The 16,148-nt window shown below is 35.2% G+C and overlaps 10 protein-coding genes across 10 annotated transcripts; 3 read left to right on the top strand and 7 right to left on the bottom strand.

The window, feature by feature from the left end:
- Positions 1-903, top strand: VICG_00717 (uncharacterized protein; the record flags this gene model as incomplete). Its single annotated transcript, XM_007604106.1, has 1 exon — positions 1-903. One exon carries the CDS (start codon positions 1-3, stop codon positions 901-903), a length of 903 nt encoding a protein of 300 aa, XP_007604168.1.
- A 215-nt stretch (positions 904-1,118) lies between these two features.
- VICG_00716 (uncharacterized protein) lies at positions 1,119-3,119 on the top strand (the record flags this gene model as incomplete). Its single annotated transcript, XM_007604105.1, has 1 exon — positions 1,119-3,119. One exon carries the CDS (start codon positions 1,119-1,121, stop codon positions 3,117-3,119), a length of 2,001 nt encoding a protein of 666 aa, XP_007604167.1.
- Positions 3,120-3,281: 162 nt separating this feature from the next.
- Positions 3,282-6,176, bottom strand: VICG_00715 (HAD ATPase, P-type, family IC; the record flags this gene model as incomplete). The annotated part of the gene is made up of 1 exon (XM_007604104.1): positions 3,282-6,176. One exon carries the CDS (start codon positions 6,174-6,176, stop codon positions 3,282-3,284), a length of 2,895 nt encoding a protein of 964 aa, XP_007604166.1.
- Positions 6,177-6,411: 235 nt separating this feature from the next.
- Positions 6,412-7,029, bottom strand: VICG_00714 (uncharacterized protein; the record flags this gene model as incomplete). Its single annotated transcript, XM_007604103.1, has 1 exon — positions 6,412-7,029. The coding sequence occupies one exon, from the start codon at positions 7,027-7,029 to the stop codon at positions 6,412-6,414; it is 618 nt and encodes a 205-aa protein (XP_007604165.1).
- Positions 7,030-7,255: 226 nt separating this feature from the next.
- Positions 7,256-8,077, top strand: VICG_00713 (uncharacterized protein; the record flags this gene model as incomplete). Its single annotated transcript, XM_007604102.1, has 1 exon — positions 7,256-8,077. The coding sequence occupies one exon, from the start codon at positions 7,256-7,258 to the stop codon at positions 8,075-8,077; it is 822 nt and encodes a 273-aa protein (XP_007604164.1).
- Positions 8,078-9,150: 1,073 nt separating this feature from the next.
- On the bottom strand, positions 9,151-9,963 carry VICG_00712 (uncharacterized protein; the record flags this gene model as incomplete). Its single annotated transcript, XM_007604101.1, has 1 exon — positions 9,151-9,963. The coding sequence occupies one exon, from the start codon at positions 9,961-9,963 to the stop codon at positions 9,151-9,153; it is 813 nt and encodes a 270-aa protein (XP_007604163.1).
- Positions 9,964-10,304: 341 nt separating this feature from the next.
- VICG_00711 (uncharacterized protein) lies at positions 10,305-11,171 on the bottom strand (the record flags this gene model as incomplete). The annotated part of the gene is made up of 1 exon (XM_007604100.1): positions 10,305-11,171. The coding sequence occupies one exon, from the start codon at positions 11,169-11,171 to the stop codon at positions 10,305-10,307; it is 867 nt and encodes a 288-aa protein (XP_007604162.1).
- Positions 11,172-11,493: 322 nt separating this feature from the next.
- On the bottom strand, positions 11,494-12,408 carry VICG_00710 (uncharacterized protein; the record flags this gene model as incomplete). Its single annotated transcript, XM_007604099.1, has 1 exon — positions 11,494-12,408. One exon carries the CDS (start codon positions 12,406-12,408, stop codon positions 11,494-11,496), a length of 915 nt encoding a protein of 304 aa, XP_007604161.1.
- Positions 12,409-12,529: 121 nt separating this feature from the next.
- VICG_00709 (uncharacterized protein) lies at positions 12,530-12,967 on the bottom strand (the record flags this gene model as incomplete). Its single annotated transcript, XM_007604098.1, has 1 exon — positions 12,530-12,967. One exon carries the CDS (start codon positions 12,965-12,967, stop codon positions 12,530-12,532), a length of 438 nt encoding a protein of 145 aa, XP_007604160.1.
- A 358-nt stretch (positions 12,968-13,325) lies between these two features.
- Positions 13,326-15,641, bottom strand: VICG_00708 (uncharacterized protein; the record flags this gene model as incomplete). Its single annotated transcript, XM_007604097.1, has 1 exon — positions 13,326-15,641. The coding sequence occupies one exon, from the start codon at positions 15,639-15,641 to the stop codon at positions 13,326-13,328; it is 2,316 nt and encodes a 771-aa protein (XP_007604159.1).
- Between the last annotated feature and the right edge of the window lie 507 nt (positions 15,642-16,148).

Below are 16,148 nucleotides of genomic sequence, written 5' to 3'. Positions count from 1 at the left end.
ATGTCCTTACCATTCACTGAGAAATACCGGCCGAAAACACTCGATGAAATCCGTGGAAATGACGAGGTTATTGAATGTCTCAAATCTTTTAACACTGAGGACCTCCCAAATATGCTGTTTTATGGACCACCAGGAACTGGAAAGACCACGGCAATCAAGGCATTGACCAGAGAACTTGCTCATCAGAACATTCTAGAACTGAATGCTAGCGACCATAGGGGAATTGATACAGTTAGGACCCAGATAAAAGAATTTGCAGGTATTAAGCTACTAGGCCCTAAGATTATTGTTCTTGATGAGGCTGACAGTATGAGCAGAGATGCCCAAGCAGCAATCAGAAGGATAATTGAAACTAGTAAAAATACGAGATTTTGTTTTATATGTAACTATTACAAAAAGATTATTGAGCCCATAGTGAGCAGATGCACAAAATTCAGGTTTTCGCCAGTGAATGGAAGCTCAAGAATAAAGGAGGTTTGTCTGAAAGAGGACATCCCCTTCGATGACGAGGGAATAGAAATACTAAATCAGTTTAGTGATGGTGACATGAGGAAGGTGATGAACGACATTCAGGGTATTAAGGGATCATATGGAGCTTTGAGCATAGAAAACGTGCTTGAGTTTTTTGGAATGAAAAGCGACGAAGTATTCGTTGATATTTTTGATTCTTTAACAAAAGATGATTTTAAAAGATGTAAAGAAAAGATAGAAAAGCATGATGTTGACAGTACGAATTTAGTTACTAAAATATCAAAGCTGCTGGTAAATTCAAGTTTGAACAAAAAAATGGAAATATTAAAGCTACTTGGCGAAGTTGAACAAAGGCTTACTGTTGGATGTAGTGAAAAAATACAGACAAATGCGATTATTGCAGCATTTATACTCAACAGACAGGGCTTATAAGTAAATATATTCATGTCACTTATACGTATTTCTTAAGATCGCCATTTTGATATATTAACTGATCTGAGATGCTGTGCATTGCCCACTCTTAGGACAGATAGCAAATAATGACTTCATTTGTACATAAATGTGGCCTCATCTTCCAATTCATAGCTAAAATGTCTCTGGTTAAAACATTTTTAAATGCTTTGGCTGAAAATTTTTAGTACTCCAAAATGTCTCGAAGGAATGCTGAAGAAAACCAACTTAGTGAAGAGAGCCATATTGGAGGTGGGAACGACATAGCAAGTGTTTCAGAAGACAATCCAACTCATGGCATTATAGACGACTTGTATATCTTGAAGCACTCACTAATAAAGAACAAAAAACTTACCCCTCAATCAATTTCTCATCTCAGCCAAATAGAAAATATAATATCGGAAATCCCGGAGTTGAGCAAGAATCTTTACGAATGGAACTTTCTTGAAAATGAAATTTTATACTTTTTGAGAGCTATGCATTTCAAAATGTCTCTGAGGGTAATCACAAAGATTGTCAGCATCACAAACAAGGCACCTGGTTTGTATTTCACAAAGAAATTTCTATTTTTTATAACCGAAAAATTATATTTTGCAATGGGTGGATCAAAAATATATAAGAAAAACAGTATTATTAATATGCGTCAGAATAGCATAGTGACTTTTAGTGATAAAACTATGAAGAACCAAAACTTAGGATCTGGGGACATAATGGTTTTTGACGAGGACAGTAGTAATGGCAAACTTGAGGATGATAGTTCCTTTCAAGAGATGCTTGGATTTGGCGCGCCCAATGCGAACTTTACAGTTAATGAAATAACCAGATTAATTATGATTTTTATCAGAAAGCTTATTGAAATTAACAGAAATGTGGTTACGCTTCTGAATGAGCTTCTCTTTTTTGAGCTTGCAAACGTATGCATTTGTGTCGAAACTGCGCAATTGTTTAACTCCATCTTCGTTAATATTTCGTATTCAGAAGTTCAACAGATTGAAAGATCTCGGGCTCCTTGGCAACAAGACGGGTTATATGAAGTAAGAAGGAAGTACTTCGAGCCAGAGGTATTTTTTAGAGCAAAAGATATATTCTACTCAATCAAGCCGGTTGAGAATTTTAAAAGTGGGATATATAAGCAAATTTATGATCAATGCACAAATCTAAAGGATTTTGCGGATTTATCGTTCAAGGACACAGCTGACATCATGCTATTTAAAAGGATCGTTTACATGAGTGATGAGCTAGATTTGTTGATTCTTGAAGGCAAAGATCCAAAAGTCGTTAAATTTTACAGACGATGCTTGGAGGCAGGGGCTGTGCCTGAAAAATCGCATTTAAACTCAATTATAAAAGCAGTTGATAATTCAAAAACAACCAGGGATGCATGCATTGTTTTATACTATTTTCAAGACTATCTTCTTAGTTCTAAGCCTTTTACTGAAAATCGGATTAGGAAAATTATTCAAAATCTTGAGTATCTTTGTGGATCTGAATGTACTCAGAGCAAATCAACTGCAAACAACTCACCCTCCAATATTGAAAAGAAAGAAGTTATTCCTGTCAAGAAAACAAAGATAGAAGAGCATTCTCATTCGTTTGATAGCAATCTTTGTACAAATGACATCTTTGGCGACAGCTGTAATAACGGGCTGTTTTGTACACCACAAAACATAGATGTGGATACAAAAGGAAGATCAAAGGGCATATTGGAAGACTTTAGTGAATTTGAAAATGATTTTAGTGAAAATAAAAGTAGTCTCGGCAATGGCCTTACTATTTCAAATGATCTGTGCGAAAGATATAGGATACTGAAACTGCTGCAGCACGTTTATCCGATAGTCAACCATCAATTTTTTTATAAACCATCGTATCTCATTCTCTTTAGAAGTATGTTTGATCATGTCCCATCTATGCAAAGTTTCATCATTGAGTTTTTCACTGATTTTATTAGAGTTCTAAAATTAAACAAGATGAATATAGCGCGAATATTTTTGCCTGTGTTTAGATCTGAAAAGAAGCCAAAGACGAGGGAAATCAAGTTGGAAGAACAGTCGAGTGAGTATCTGGCAGGAGCAAATAATAATGTCAGCAACATGCCACTATTCAGAGTTAAAGGTGGTGTAATTGAAAGTAGTGAATTTGAGCATGTTGGGAGCTTAATTGATGCTCATAATAGTGAGGACGATACATTGCTGCCTTAATAAATTTCAAAATGTAATACTGCTTTTGTACGGCTAATATTCAAGTATCATCGCTGATGCTACACACGCATTTTGTAACAGTCAAATGCTGCTATGGAGCTGCACTTATGTATTTCTTTCAATAATAGATATTTTAAAAGTACGAAACATTCGTGTAATATTTCATTTAATCATAAAAAATCTAAAGGCAGATCTTTCACAAGCATACGAGAGAACAACAATAGAAACGCACAGTCCAATAACAAATGTAGAATGCTGATCAATATTGACTACACTGATCAGGTTATTCAAATCTGGATGGAAGTTCAAGAAAATATTTCCAATAAAGCCAATAATTCCAAGAAGACTGAGTCCCAGCATCTTATTTTCAACAAGATCCTCTCTGAATGGTCTTCCAATGTAATTGCAAACTAAAGTAGAGACTGTTTGGATACTCGATATAATAAAAAGAACGGTATTCATAACCGAGGGCTCGAATGTTACTACAGGCTTCGGTAGGGAAATATTCTTGTAAACTAAATAGAGTGAAGATACTTGGACAATAGATTGAGATAAAATTGAAAAGAACATGTATGGACTGAAAATTGAGGTGATTGGGCGTTGTTTAGAAATAAAATCTAACGCTTTTGGCTGAGTAATTGCTGTGAATCCTATTGATGAAAGCACGCCGATTGAAATCATCTGAGGATCTGAAAACTTAACTCCAAGCACATCAACAAACATGTAAAAGAATGCACTGATGATTGAATTGATGGCTAAGATCTTGTACATTTGAATTGTCGTAACTAAACTACTTCTACCCTGCTGGATTATTTCAACTATTGATTTCAATGAGTCACTTTTGACCGTCAAAGGGGCTGCTATTGATGCATCGCCTGGTTTGATAGATTCTAACGTAGCCGACTCTGCCTTTACTTGCTCAAGTAATGTAAGCGGTTTCTCAGCCCTTGGAATAACAACCTCCTGTGGCTCTAGCATAGCTACCCCTACATCGGCAGCCTTTAAAGCTCCCACGTCATTTGTGCCATCACCTACCATCATAGTATGAAATCCAAGAGATTGGTATTTCTTGATAATAAGTTCCTTATGTTTTGGCTCAGCCCTACCAAATACTGCATAGCGGACAAATTTATCAGATTCAAGTGCTTTTTCGATATCTTTTCCCTCTACGCCTTCTCCTTGAATATTCAATTGCTCTGCAACATTCATGGCAGTAAGAAGATTGTCTCCTGTAATCATCAATACTTTCAATCCTGAATCTTTCAAAATCTTACACATTTCCCTAGAGTACTTCTTGAGAGAACTTCCTAGCAAGATGAAACCACAAAACTCCATATCTCTTTCTAAGTAGGACCTATCGAGCAACCGTTCGTTAGACAGTTTCATATCATTAATATTAAAGTAGCGACAGGCCAAGGAAAGAACTCTAAATCCTTGAGATGCAAATTCTTTGTATCTTTCATACTCCTTCGGAACATCTGCAAGGTACTTCTGAACTTCTTCTGGCGCTCCTTTCATACAGAAGAACAGCTTCTTTTTGTCTCCCTCTAGCTCAGCTACTACGCATTGTCGTTTTAGTTCGGAACTGAAGGCGAATTGCTGATGAACTTTAAATGGTATTTTCTCAAATTCATAGTTGCATATGGCAATTTCAAGGGGATCGCCTTTTACTTCACCATCAACCACTATTAAATTATGGCAGCAGGAAAGAACTCTGTTCGTATTTTCATTTCTAAACTCAATCTTCTTTACTTCTAATCTTGAATCTGTCAGGGTGCCTGTCTTATCAAAGCAACAAACATCTACTTTGCCCGCTAATGTTATTCTGAATGGCTCAAGACAGTATATTTTCTTAGACATCAAATTTTTAACTGCAGACTGGACAGACATTCCCATTTCCATTGGTAATTCAAACGGTATCGTGTTGGTAAATAGAATGATAATATCTAAAAATAATGGATATCCAGTCTTTTTACTGTAAACAAAAGTAAAAAGACAGTTGATAATTGAAATAAGGCTTAAAAGAAGAATAAATCTAAGAGCTTCAGGATCATATTTTATATCCTCGGATTGTAGCATTTTGTTGAGCAAAATGCCCTGTTCGGTGTCAAACGATGTTCTAAGTACAACACAGGTCAGTGGGGAGTAAATCTTTTCAAGCTTGGTACCGGCAAATAAAATGTGTCTTCTGTGCTCCTTGATATTTAACACTGAATTAGATCCAATGATCTCCTCTTTAAAAAGAGGAATGGACTCTCCGGATAGCATAGCCTCATTAACTGCACATGATCCCTCTATGATGACAAGATCGCAAGGGACATAAACAATAGAGTCAATTAGTATCTTGTCTCCAGGCTTGAGTACGGAAGAATTGACAACTTCATTGGCAATCTTGGTTCCGTTGCCCCTGCTGATTCTTTTAGTATCACAGGTTTTATGTTCTAGTTTTCTAAAAATTTTCATAGTTGTTACTCTGCTCAATACAAAAGAGGCTTCAACAAAAATGATCATGGCAGTTGAAAAAAGACTGTTCATTACGTGTTCATCAAAGCACATAAGCAATGAGCTGAATATCTGAAAACAGAATAGTGGAGTAACACACTGCTCCTTGAACATCGTAAAGAAGTTAGGGCGTGGAACCTTAAATTCGTTTGGGGCAAAATAGTCGTAATTTTCTATCTTTATTCCGCTTCTCAGATCTTTGAAGTCTAGCTCAGTCACAGGACTCAAACTGATAGCTTTGTTCTTCCGAATGATGTACTTTTTCCTATTTGAGAAGAATGACTCAACACCATTTCTCTCTCTTGCAACTTTATTTAATCTGTTTTCAAAGAGTATGTAATCTCCATCTTCAGAGCTATTAAAACATTCAAAAATGAGTATTTTTGTGCTCCAGTATGTCGCAAGAAAAGACAAGCCAAAGGCAAATGACAGTACAATTGTCATTGCCTTGTGTGTTTGCTTGAAAATAAAAAGAAGACCCAGCATGTAGAGAAATATCAAATATGAGTGGAAGAAAAAGTTTCTAGATTTGTATCTTTTGAGATCTGCAGTCATTAGGGTAAATTTTTTAAAAATACAAACTCGAGTTTTATATAGGAAAATTATAAACAAAGAACTCTAGAAAATTGCTATTTAAGCAAAAGCTCATGGGTAGTTTTGGCAAGGAATACATACAACTCCCACATGTTTTGCAGGAAGTAGAACCCACCATGCACTGTTTTCCTTGAAGCTATACTACAATAATATAGTAAATATATTAAAAGCACAACTTGTGGCAAAAATTCAAGTTTTAATCACACCTTCCTTTTACAGACCTGACGACGCACTTCCCAGGAGATAAAATAATGCATTCAGCACCCCACCCACTCAAAGCATTACGATCTACTGCATTTAGAAATGCCTGAATGCTTGTGGTAAAAAGATCCTCCTCGTCCATGTCTTCTCTATAAAGCGCTTCACAGAGTCCTATCAAATTTGTCGAGGCTGTTCCTTCGGCAACAAAGTTTCCAGGCTCTGTCTTACATCCAAGTGAATCCATATCACATACATAAGGCTTGTTTTCGGAATCAATGCCGGCAATGACAGATGTGGTGTAGAGCGGAGATCTCCTGTGAGAATAAAGTATTGCTGACGCTAGGTTTGCACATTCTTTTGGCTCAATATCTCTTCCTTCCATCAGTTTAAATAAGGAAACGTGCTTTTCTATCTTCTTTAGCAGATATTGAGCATCAGGAATAAAGAAGGGTAAGCCCAAAACAATTCTATCTGTGATTTTGAAGACTCTTCTGAAAGATTTAGACGTGGTTATGGGTCCATTTCCCAATCTATAGTCACTGACAATGCTTACACATCCATCCCCAGCCATTGCCAGAATGGATCCACCATAGAAGCTCCCAACATCAGACATGGGGTAAAACAACAGAGATGCATGTAAGAAAAAACGAGAAGATGCCAAGCTTAAGAAAGTTTCACAATTATTTTGCCAAATGAGTATATTAAAATTGCTTTAATCTGCTAATATCAAGCAGCTGAGAGTAAAAGCTAAAAGGACTAATGGTGAATAAAGGTATTGATGCTGGATTGGTTCTTTGTTTTATTAGCAAGTTTAAATAAATCCTTATTGACACCCTCAAATGCTGGGAAGATGGTCAAAGCCTCTCAAATACTTTCTTATTTTCTGTTGTAGAATTGTAGATATTCCCTCAAAGATATTTATAAAGGACCATTCAAAAGAGATCTTGCTTCTTAGAGACTTTAAGATCAATGAATTCAATACTTGCCTTTTTAACATACTTTGTTCCCTCGCAGATCTTCTTTTTTCCTTGAAAGTGCGGTCTTTTGACTACTTCCTTCTCAGCTCCCTGTTCCCAAATGATCTTTCAAGCCTTGAGAATTTTATAATCCACTTCAAAATTCAGGAACTGTATCCCTTTTTGTGTTTCTATGAGCCTTTTTATCTTCTCAAGCTTCCCAGCAAGTTTTCAAACCTTTTCCATTTAAATATACTGTTAGGCACAAATCTTATCCGTGGGAGATCCGTAAGTCTACTCAATTCTCTTTCAACGGTCTATCTAAATGGTCTTAATTACTGTCATTTTCCAAGTCTTAGCGGATTTTGGTACCTCCTTATGTGTATGGTAGAGCAGTACTCAGGTCTTAGCTACACTTTAAATCTGATCTATGGCAATTTTCTTTCAGATAAGGATCCTCGACTTATTCCAGTGTATAAGAATGGGTCTTCTTTTATTAGCTATCTTCCGTTCATTTTGAAAAGCAAGTTTCTCAATCTTTATTTTGCAATAGCTCTTGTCTTTGAATATCTATACATGAATTTTAAATGCAGTGAAATCGTCAATACAAACTTTCTTTACTGGACTAGTCTTCTATTTGTTAGTCTATACATTTGGGACCTGAAATTTGGATCTCTATCTAATGCAAAAACGGGTAGTCAATGAAACTTTAATAAGCTGAAAAGCGATTCACAAATAGCCATGAGGCCAAACAATAGTCTTAAGGCTATGCCTGCTTCTAATAAATACTGAGAATGCTGGCGCACTTGGTATTTTAGATATGAAAATAAACAATACTAAAATATCTGAGAATCCTTGCATTTTAGTACATCTCTAGCATTAAAGCACACATATCAAAGATTAAGTCTTGTTTTCTATGCCCATTCAACTGTTTAGTTAACTGACTTAAAAATCTTTTGAGAACATATCTTAAGTGATAAACTGAGAAAAGAATACTGAGTTTACACAAAGTAACTCCTTTATTCTTCTAACTTTGTTTGTGGCAAAAATTTTTAACTAAAAATTTTAGACCTCCTCTAGCGCAATGAGTGTTCAGAAGAAAACAACACCGATGACCGGAAGAAGATCTAACAGGCGACGGGAATCTTCGTCAAGTGACGAGACAACCGATAGTGAGCCAATGTCTGATTCTTTTGAAACAACTTCTTCTGATGACGATACTTTGACTAACTCATCAACTTCCGATGTCACCAATGATAGCGAAAGCGACACATTGACTGAATGTTCTGAAAGTTCTAGCACTGGTTCTGGAGAAGGATCAGGCTCTGATAAATGCGATGAATGTGGAGAAGACAAATGTTGTAACGACGAGGACTCTAACTGATTAAACTATTTTCCAGGCTTTTATTTTTTCATGTTTTAGATCTACCTACTATTTTAGTTATGATAGACGTATACCTGTTATCTGTGCTTAGAATTGCTGCATTCAAAGTCTCAGACGCATGTTGGTGTGAGTCTTTTAAGCCCCAACAAAAACCTGCACCAAGACAGGTAGATCCTAAAGACTCCGAAGCAAAGTACAGTAATGCAGAAAACACAACATTTCGTGATAGTTAAGTTCAGTAAAGCTTTTGAAACGCCTTTTAAACAGTGCTAAAGACTCTATTTATTCTTAATCAATGGTCTATTAATACTACATCTTAACAAAGTATATAATGATGATAAACCTATGCTAAAATAGGTATAATAAAAAGAAGCCTGACAAACCATCCAACTTTTTAAATCCTTGCTTTTCTTCTTTTTTCACTATCCTCTTGCATCTTTCTCTTTCTCTCCTCTCGTTCTTCGTCCTCAATCTTCTCCAGTTGTTTTTGATAGAACATTGCTTTCTCCTTGTCTTTGCTTTGCATGGCATCATCTCGCTTTGCTATTATCCCAATCTTCTTTTCGGTATTTGTCTGTTTCTTAGGGTTGTCTCTTAGTTTATTTTCAATTGTTTTATTAACTTCCACGTCAGTCAAGCTTCTTGAAAATTCGTGCTGAACCTTCTTATACTTCTTCTTTAGATCATCAAATGATTCTATTGAAAAATCACTGAGAAAATTTTCAAATTCCTCCACTGTCATCGCCGAAGAACTAATAACATTTGCCTGCAGACCCTCAACAATTTTTTTTCCATTGTCAACATCAAATCCAACAGTGCACATTTGGCTAGTCTTTGAAAGAAGCTTATAAGGCTCAATACTTCTTGTAGCCATTATTTTACAAATAACATACTTTTTATTAATCATGGCTCTTACAAAGCATCCTTTCAGGATTCCTATAAAGGGCTTAAATATATTGTTTATGATCATGTCTCGGGGAAGTATAAAATCGCATTCTTCAAATTTTGGTGTATGTCTTGGCTCTTTTGGTATGTCTTGACGGTCTAATTCTTTTAAAACACAGCTAAGTTGGCTATCGTTTATTTTCTTGAATCTGTCATGAAGGATCTTTTCACGCTGAAGTTCAGGAAGGGAAAGAATACGTTTCTTGTCATCTTCATCAGCAAAGAGTTCTCCCGCTTCCAAAAGCTCATCGTAAGACTTCATGGGCAAAATAAAATAAAAGAACAAATTTTATTTGCGTGAAAACAATAAATAAAACCTGTATGAAAATTAAATTTACTAAATAGTAAGTTATTAAATATGTTACGTAGAGTGTATTGCTTGCAAGCACAACTAGCTTCTGGTTAATTTGATCTTATGAGATATGAACGGTATCCAAAAATACGTTTTAAATCATAGTTTTAGATACAACCAGCGACAGCCAAAACCTCGTATGTTTTTATATTGCAATAAGACAGCTTTATCGTTCAATATTAGTGACCTGTCTATTTATCTAGCATATCTTTCATCATTATTTGATGCTTCAATGCCTTAAAGTCATTCCTCTAACCAATATTCTTTGTATTTCCGCGAAAGTTTCTTCTAAAATCATCGAAATCCTCGCTTTGCCTTAATTTTTGAACCTCGCTGCCTTCTTCAAAATGTTTATCATTGTCTAGGCTTCTATCGTTGCTTCTTGTACTAATTTTTGACTGAAGCTTTAATAAACTTTCAACGTACTCATCCAAGGTCTGTGTTGGATCAAGCCTCCTTTTTAACAGATCCCTGCGCTTTAACTCAATAGGATTAAGATGTCCACATGGCATCAATTTATATATCTGTGTTGGGGTTGCGTTCTCCTCTGGAGGATTGTCTGATAATTTGTGTATGCTATCCTCATTGATCAGTGTCCTAATTAATAATAAAGCCTTGTAAAAGCAAAACTTCATCATCTCCTTCAAGAAATCCTTATCTTCCCAATCAATGTGATCAAATCTAAAGTTCATAATTCTGTTATGTATGTGAATTTTGTCATTTCTGGCCAATTTTCCCGATAGAATATCAGTATAAACCCTTTGAGGATTAAAACAGTATGCATCTGAAGTCACAGAGTATTTCATGCCAGGCGTTTCCATTTCAGAAAGCTCAAAATTGCCACTATCTTTAGTCTCAAAAACATCAAGTTGAATGATGCCTTCAACATACTTTGCCAACTTATGCATATCGCTATTGAGTAGTCCGCTTATAAATGGCATGGTTAAATACACAGCATCTTCCCTATTTAAATCATTAAAAAGCATACTGCTTTCAATCTCTAATCCCATATTTGACTCCATGTCGTCTTTCAGCAACTCCTGTGTCTCAAACATTGATATTTTTTCATTTTTAAAAATTTTGGTCAATAGTCTTTTTAGAAGACTTAGACTGTCCATCTTCTTTATTTTGGGGTATAAAAATTACACTCAAGTAAATATGCTAAACTCAATAACAATGAAGATTCTGAACAGCCGCCATCCTCAATAACCTCGTTATAGCCTCAGAAAAATATAAATATTTTCCACCATCCAAAATGTCTTTAACTCTATAACCAAGTTCATTCTATACAAACGAGTAATATATGAGCATATAAGCAAGAAAGTATAATAACTTCCATATTTAAGCTGCTTAAAAGCGTAATATTGGAGACGGCTCTTCATCATTTAAAATAACAAGTTAGCAGTTATCTAGATAGTATAAGCACTGTACTATTTAATTTTAATCCTCTAACAACTGCAAAAATTCCTCTAATTTACTGGAATGTGAAACATTTTGAGAAAGAAATTGCCTCAGCACAATCTTTTCAAGGCTCATTGTAAAATTTGAAAGTGAAAAATCAAAACTAGCATCATTTTCAAGGCTATAATTAATCTTCATCAGATTAGTTATGTCTCCAAACAGCAGATGGTTTTCTAAAAACATGCAAAAATGCTCCAAGCTATCCGGTGAATATCTTGTTGAAAGATATAAAAGCCTTTCGTTTGGTGTTGTGTTTCCGGGACGTGATGGTCTATTTCCCAGATATCCTGAATTCAAAAATTTTAATAAAAACTCGGGCTTAAAATCACCATTTAAAAACACATGGAAAAGAACTTGGACGGTTCTATTAATTAACGGATGCCATACAACCTCATATTGAAGTTTTTTTACGAAAAATTCAGAAAGTGTTGATACCTTTGGAATATCAATACTCCTTGGAGACTCTAAAATGGCCTTAAATAGTTCAATCAGCTGGTTCATTGTATATGATTTGTTTCTGCCAAACATAATGTTACTTAACGATTTGGCCCCAATATTGCATTTAAAAATTTGCTGGTAGATTTTGTTCGAGAGCCTTCTACCAAAGGCATCCTCAATAGTTTCTGACGAAACGGTTGGTTCAATCGGCTGAATAGTGCCATCAAGGCACATAACGAGGCGATTCTCAATAATGCAAAACCCCTGTCTATACTCACTGAAATACTTACTTTCATATGACATTTCATAGTCCTTGGAGGAGTCATTAGCTAGCGTGTTCTTCTTCAAAAGCTCAATAACCTTTATAGGATCAAAGTCGCTGGCAAATAGTGGATAGGTAGAGCAATATTCACATCCACTAAGCAATGCAAGTCTTCTAAAGCTCTCCAAGGTCAAGTTACATTCTCGAAATAGCACTTCTCTATCAATAACATCAATTGTTAGATTTTCAAAGTCTATCTCAACAACAAGCTTGCTACAATCAGCAAATAGGAGTGCATCGTTCTTCTAAAAACGTTTATTTTACATGCCCTCTCATAAAATATGCGCATTGAGCAGCTGCCGAATACGGGGCTCTCATGACTGAAATTCCATGTTTTCTAAGCTTTTCAGTTACGACACTAACATACAATTCCTGATCATAGAATCTCTTATTAAACCTAGAAAATATTATTTTATCGGAGGTATCTCTACAGAACGATCCTAAATCAATGGAGACTGGTTGTCTAAACTCTATTCCATCCCATATCCAGAGAACTGATGTCTTTCTATTTAGCTCTATAACGTTTTTAAGGAGCATGTCTATTGTGAGTGAAACATTTAAAAATTGCTCCTCGTTAGAAATGGAAAGATATTTCTTGATATACCAAAAACCATCGATAGCAAGAATGGCGTTTTCGAGTGTGCTTATTGGAAGCTTCTGAAGGGCTTTTTCGTGACCATAACTCTCAAACATACGAATTGGCATCGGGGTAAATTTTTGCAAGAAAATAAAAGAAAAGGACGTTAAGAGACCGTGCTTACTAGTAAAAGTAAGTTATACACAATGAGATAAATGTCGAAAGGTTTGAACATTAGCTGTTAAAACATGCAGGTCTAGTTGTTGTATTAAAACCAGTTTAAGAATTTAATAAGAAGCTACATATTAATGATACAGTTGTTGATTATAAGACTGGGTTTATTTATTCCTATTTCTTTTCCATAAACAGAGATGTAGAATGTAACAGTATAAGACTATGAGTATATTTCGACAAACACAGTTTATTCATAGGATTTGATAAAATGTCTGATAAATAGTGACACAATAAGACAAATCAATTGAGACTGTTTTGGTTAGCCGCTGTCTTTTCTTGTTCTAATTTCTTCGGTTTCCGCTCAAATTCGTTAAAAAAGAGCTCAATCCTCTCGGGATCAAACTGTGAAAGTACAATGAACTTAAAAACTGTGTATATTTTAATACGACAAGTAATCCATTGGTACTTACCAATTAATATTAATATTAAAATATGGATGGACTGATACGCCGTAAAAATACTTTGAATGTTAACAAAGACATTATATTTAAAGCCATTAGTACCTGGAATGTTGCACTTATCAATCAACTTGAACCACTCAGTCAACAGATTCTTAATGAGAGATGTAATGGAAGACATCTTTAAAGTTATTGAGCAGCCACTTTCTATGTATAAAGCTTTCAGTTCATTTAGCAATTGGTTTTTGGTACTTTCATCTGTTTCATCATCTAAATATGGCACAACGTATCGTCTAAATAATTCAAAAATGTCTTTGTGCATCTCAAATATATTCCTTTTGAGCTTTTCAAGAATGGCTAGAAATCTTTCATTGCTAGCTTCCCTGCTAATATTTGAATATGATTTCCTCACCATTTCCATGAATTGATCATGTTTTATGACACAACAAATACAATGGTAGCATGTTTTGTAGTACTCTGCGTATTTACCTTCGCCGTATATTTCACCTACTTTATCCAAAATAATCTTTTTTGACTTTTCAGAAGTTAAAATTAAGAATGCGTGCTTGAATGTTTTAAAAACATCCAAATCTAGACATTCTTTTATAGCTGTATTTGTTTTAAAATATAAACGTGCTTCTAACAATCCAGGGCCATCTTGATTGATTAAAGCTTGTTCGTTATGCATAGAAGTATAACTAATATTATTGCCATGTCCATGTGAATGAGGCGATAGGTCCTGGTTGATCTTAAAATTGATATACTCCATTATACGTGAAGCACATTTAGGTAAAAGAGTACTTATATAAAAATATATAAAAAGCATGTTATTTGGCGCATGTTCTGAATTTCGGCTAATTTTTTTGGCAATAAAGAGTCTGTTAAAACAACTCCATAGATTAATCTTAGTATTAATAGATGTATAATTGTGTCTCATTTTTGACCAGAAATGATCCATGGTTAAAACATACAGAGATTGACCTTGAGCAGCATAATCTGGCATTTTTGCTTGTCCACTATTATCATTGGGTTTTGATGGCTGTCCTCTGTTCATGGCCATATCATAAGCTGCCTGAAACTTTTTGTCATTAAAAATTTCAGCTCTATGACACAGCTTCGCATATCTTTTACCATTAATCGTTCCATCTGTATCGTAGATGCCATTGATTGGTGAAGAAAATGCGAAGCACCTCCGAAGCATTTTATCTAGTTTGACATAATTCTGTTTTGCGGAATCTGGAAGTACACAGTCGTTGGTATTTTTTAGTCTCTTTTTTGTACTTTTAGTACTATTTCCAGATACAGTTGCTGGGCAGTAAGGTGTTGATGGTTCACAATTTTGAGAGATGGTTTGTATATAAAAATTATTAATTATGCTCGTATTAGGTACCACTTGATATAGCACTTGAGGGCAATGCAATAAGTTGCTATGAATGGATTGGCTATGCAAGCTAGCATTACTAGGGTTTATTAGATGAATTTGTATGGGTTGAACTGTGCCAGATTTAATTGTAGTAGCTTGGTCGATGCGGCTACGCTTTGGCTGAGGCGGATTACATGCTGAACTAGTGGATTCTGAAATGATATGATTTGCATCATTACTAACGATCTCAGAATTGCTTTGTGTCGAGAACCCCTCATGACCATCCTGCATTGCAGTATCATTGACGCTGTTTTCATTAACTCCTTGCGACTCAATGATAGCACTGCTCATTGGCACTGTATCAGCAACTTTTGAATTGTCTTTTCTTGTATTTTGCAGAATATGATTGGAGGCATCAATTTCACGGTTTAAATCAAGATCCAAGCACATGGCATGCTCCGAAAATGTGTTAGTATCGTCATTGGATTGGTTGAATTCTTTATCTCCAAACACAATAGCATTCAATTCATCTAACGGAATGTGTAAATGGCTACCTGTTTCTATAATATGATCTACCATTCTAGAAACAGATTCGCTATTAGAAATGTGCTTGGATCCACTAATTGAAGTGTTGGGTAATGGTATGTTCTGAAGGTTGTCTTGGCTAGAATAACTGGCAACATCTTCACCAAGCTGCATCTTTGAAGTATCCATCACTGAACAGCCGCTTATATTTATCAAAGTGGTAAACTTTGCGATAATATACACTGTAATTTTCAATATCCGGTGTTTCATTGAGGCACCACACTGTCAATTTTTTTTTGAAAATTATAAGGCTAATTAAGCATCAATCAACTTCAAAGCTTAAAAAAGATGTGCTAGAATAGTTACAAGTATGTAGGAAAGCTTTGAAACAACGGATACTTTATGATTCTGAAAACAGACTAGGAAAATCTTATCAAAAATTATCACCATTAATTTAATGCTCCCTGCCAATAACGTTTAAGTTCATGAAGCCACGATGCAAAACGAAATAATAGCTATTAGAATATGTTAAGAATAATCCTTTAGTTATTTGTGTTCAAATCTGAACTGCTAGATATCAACTGGTAGCTTTCTTTCTTTATTACAATACCATCCTTTGCAGTTTTCAAATAACTATAGATTTCTTTTCCACCATTCACTTTCTTGGTTGCTTTAATTAGCGCTTCTTTATCATCAACTTTGCATTCTTCCACAGTCCATCCTTTATTAATAAGGCACTTTTCCAAACTACCTGGACCTATGTCTGAGAACAACAGC

This window comes from Vittaforma corneae (assembly GCF_000231115.1).
Source record: "Vittaforma corneae ATCC 50505 unplaced genomic scaffold supercont1.4, whole genome shotgun sequence".
NCBI classification, from domain to species: domain Eukaryota; kingdom Fungi; phylum Microsporidia; family Nosematidae; genus Vittaforma; species Vittaforma corneae.
Note: the sequence above shows the minus strand (reverse complement) of the source record. Positions and strands in the feature narration are given on the sequence as shown.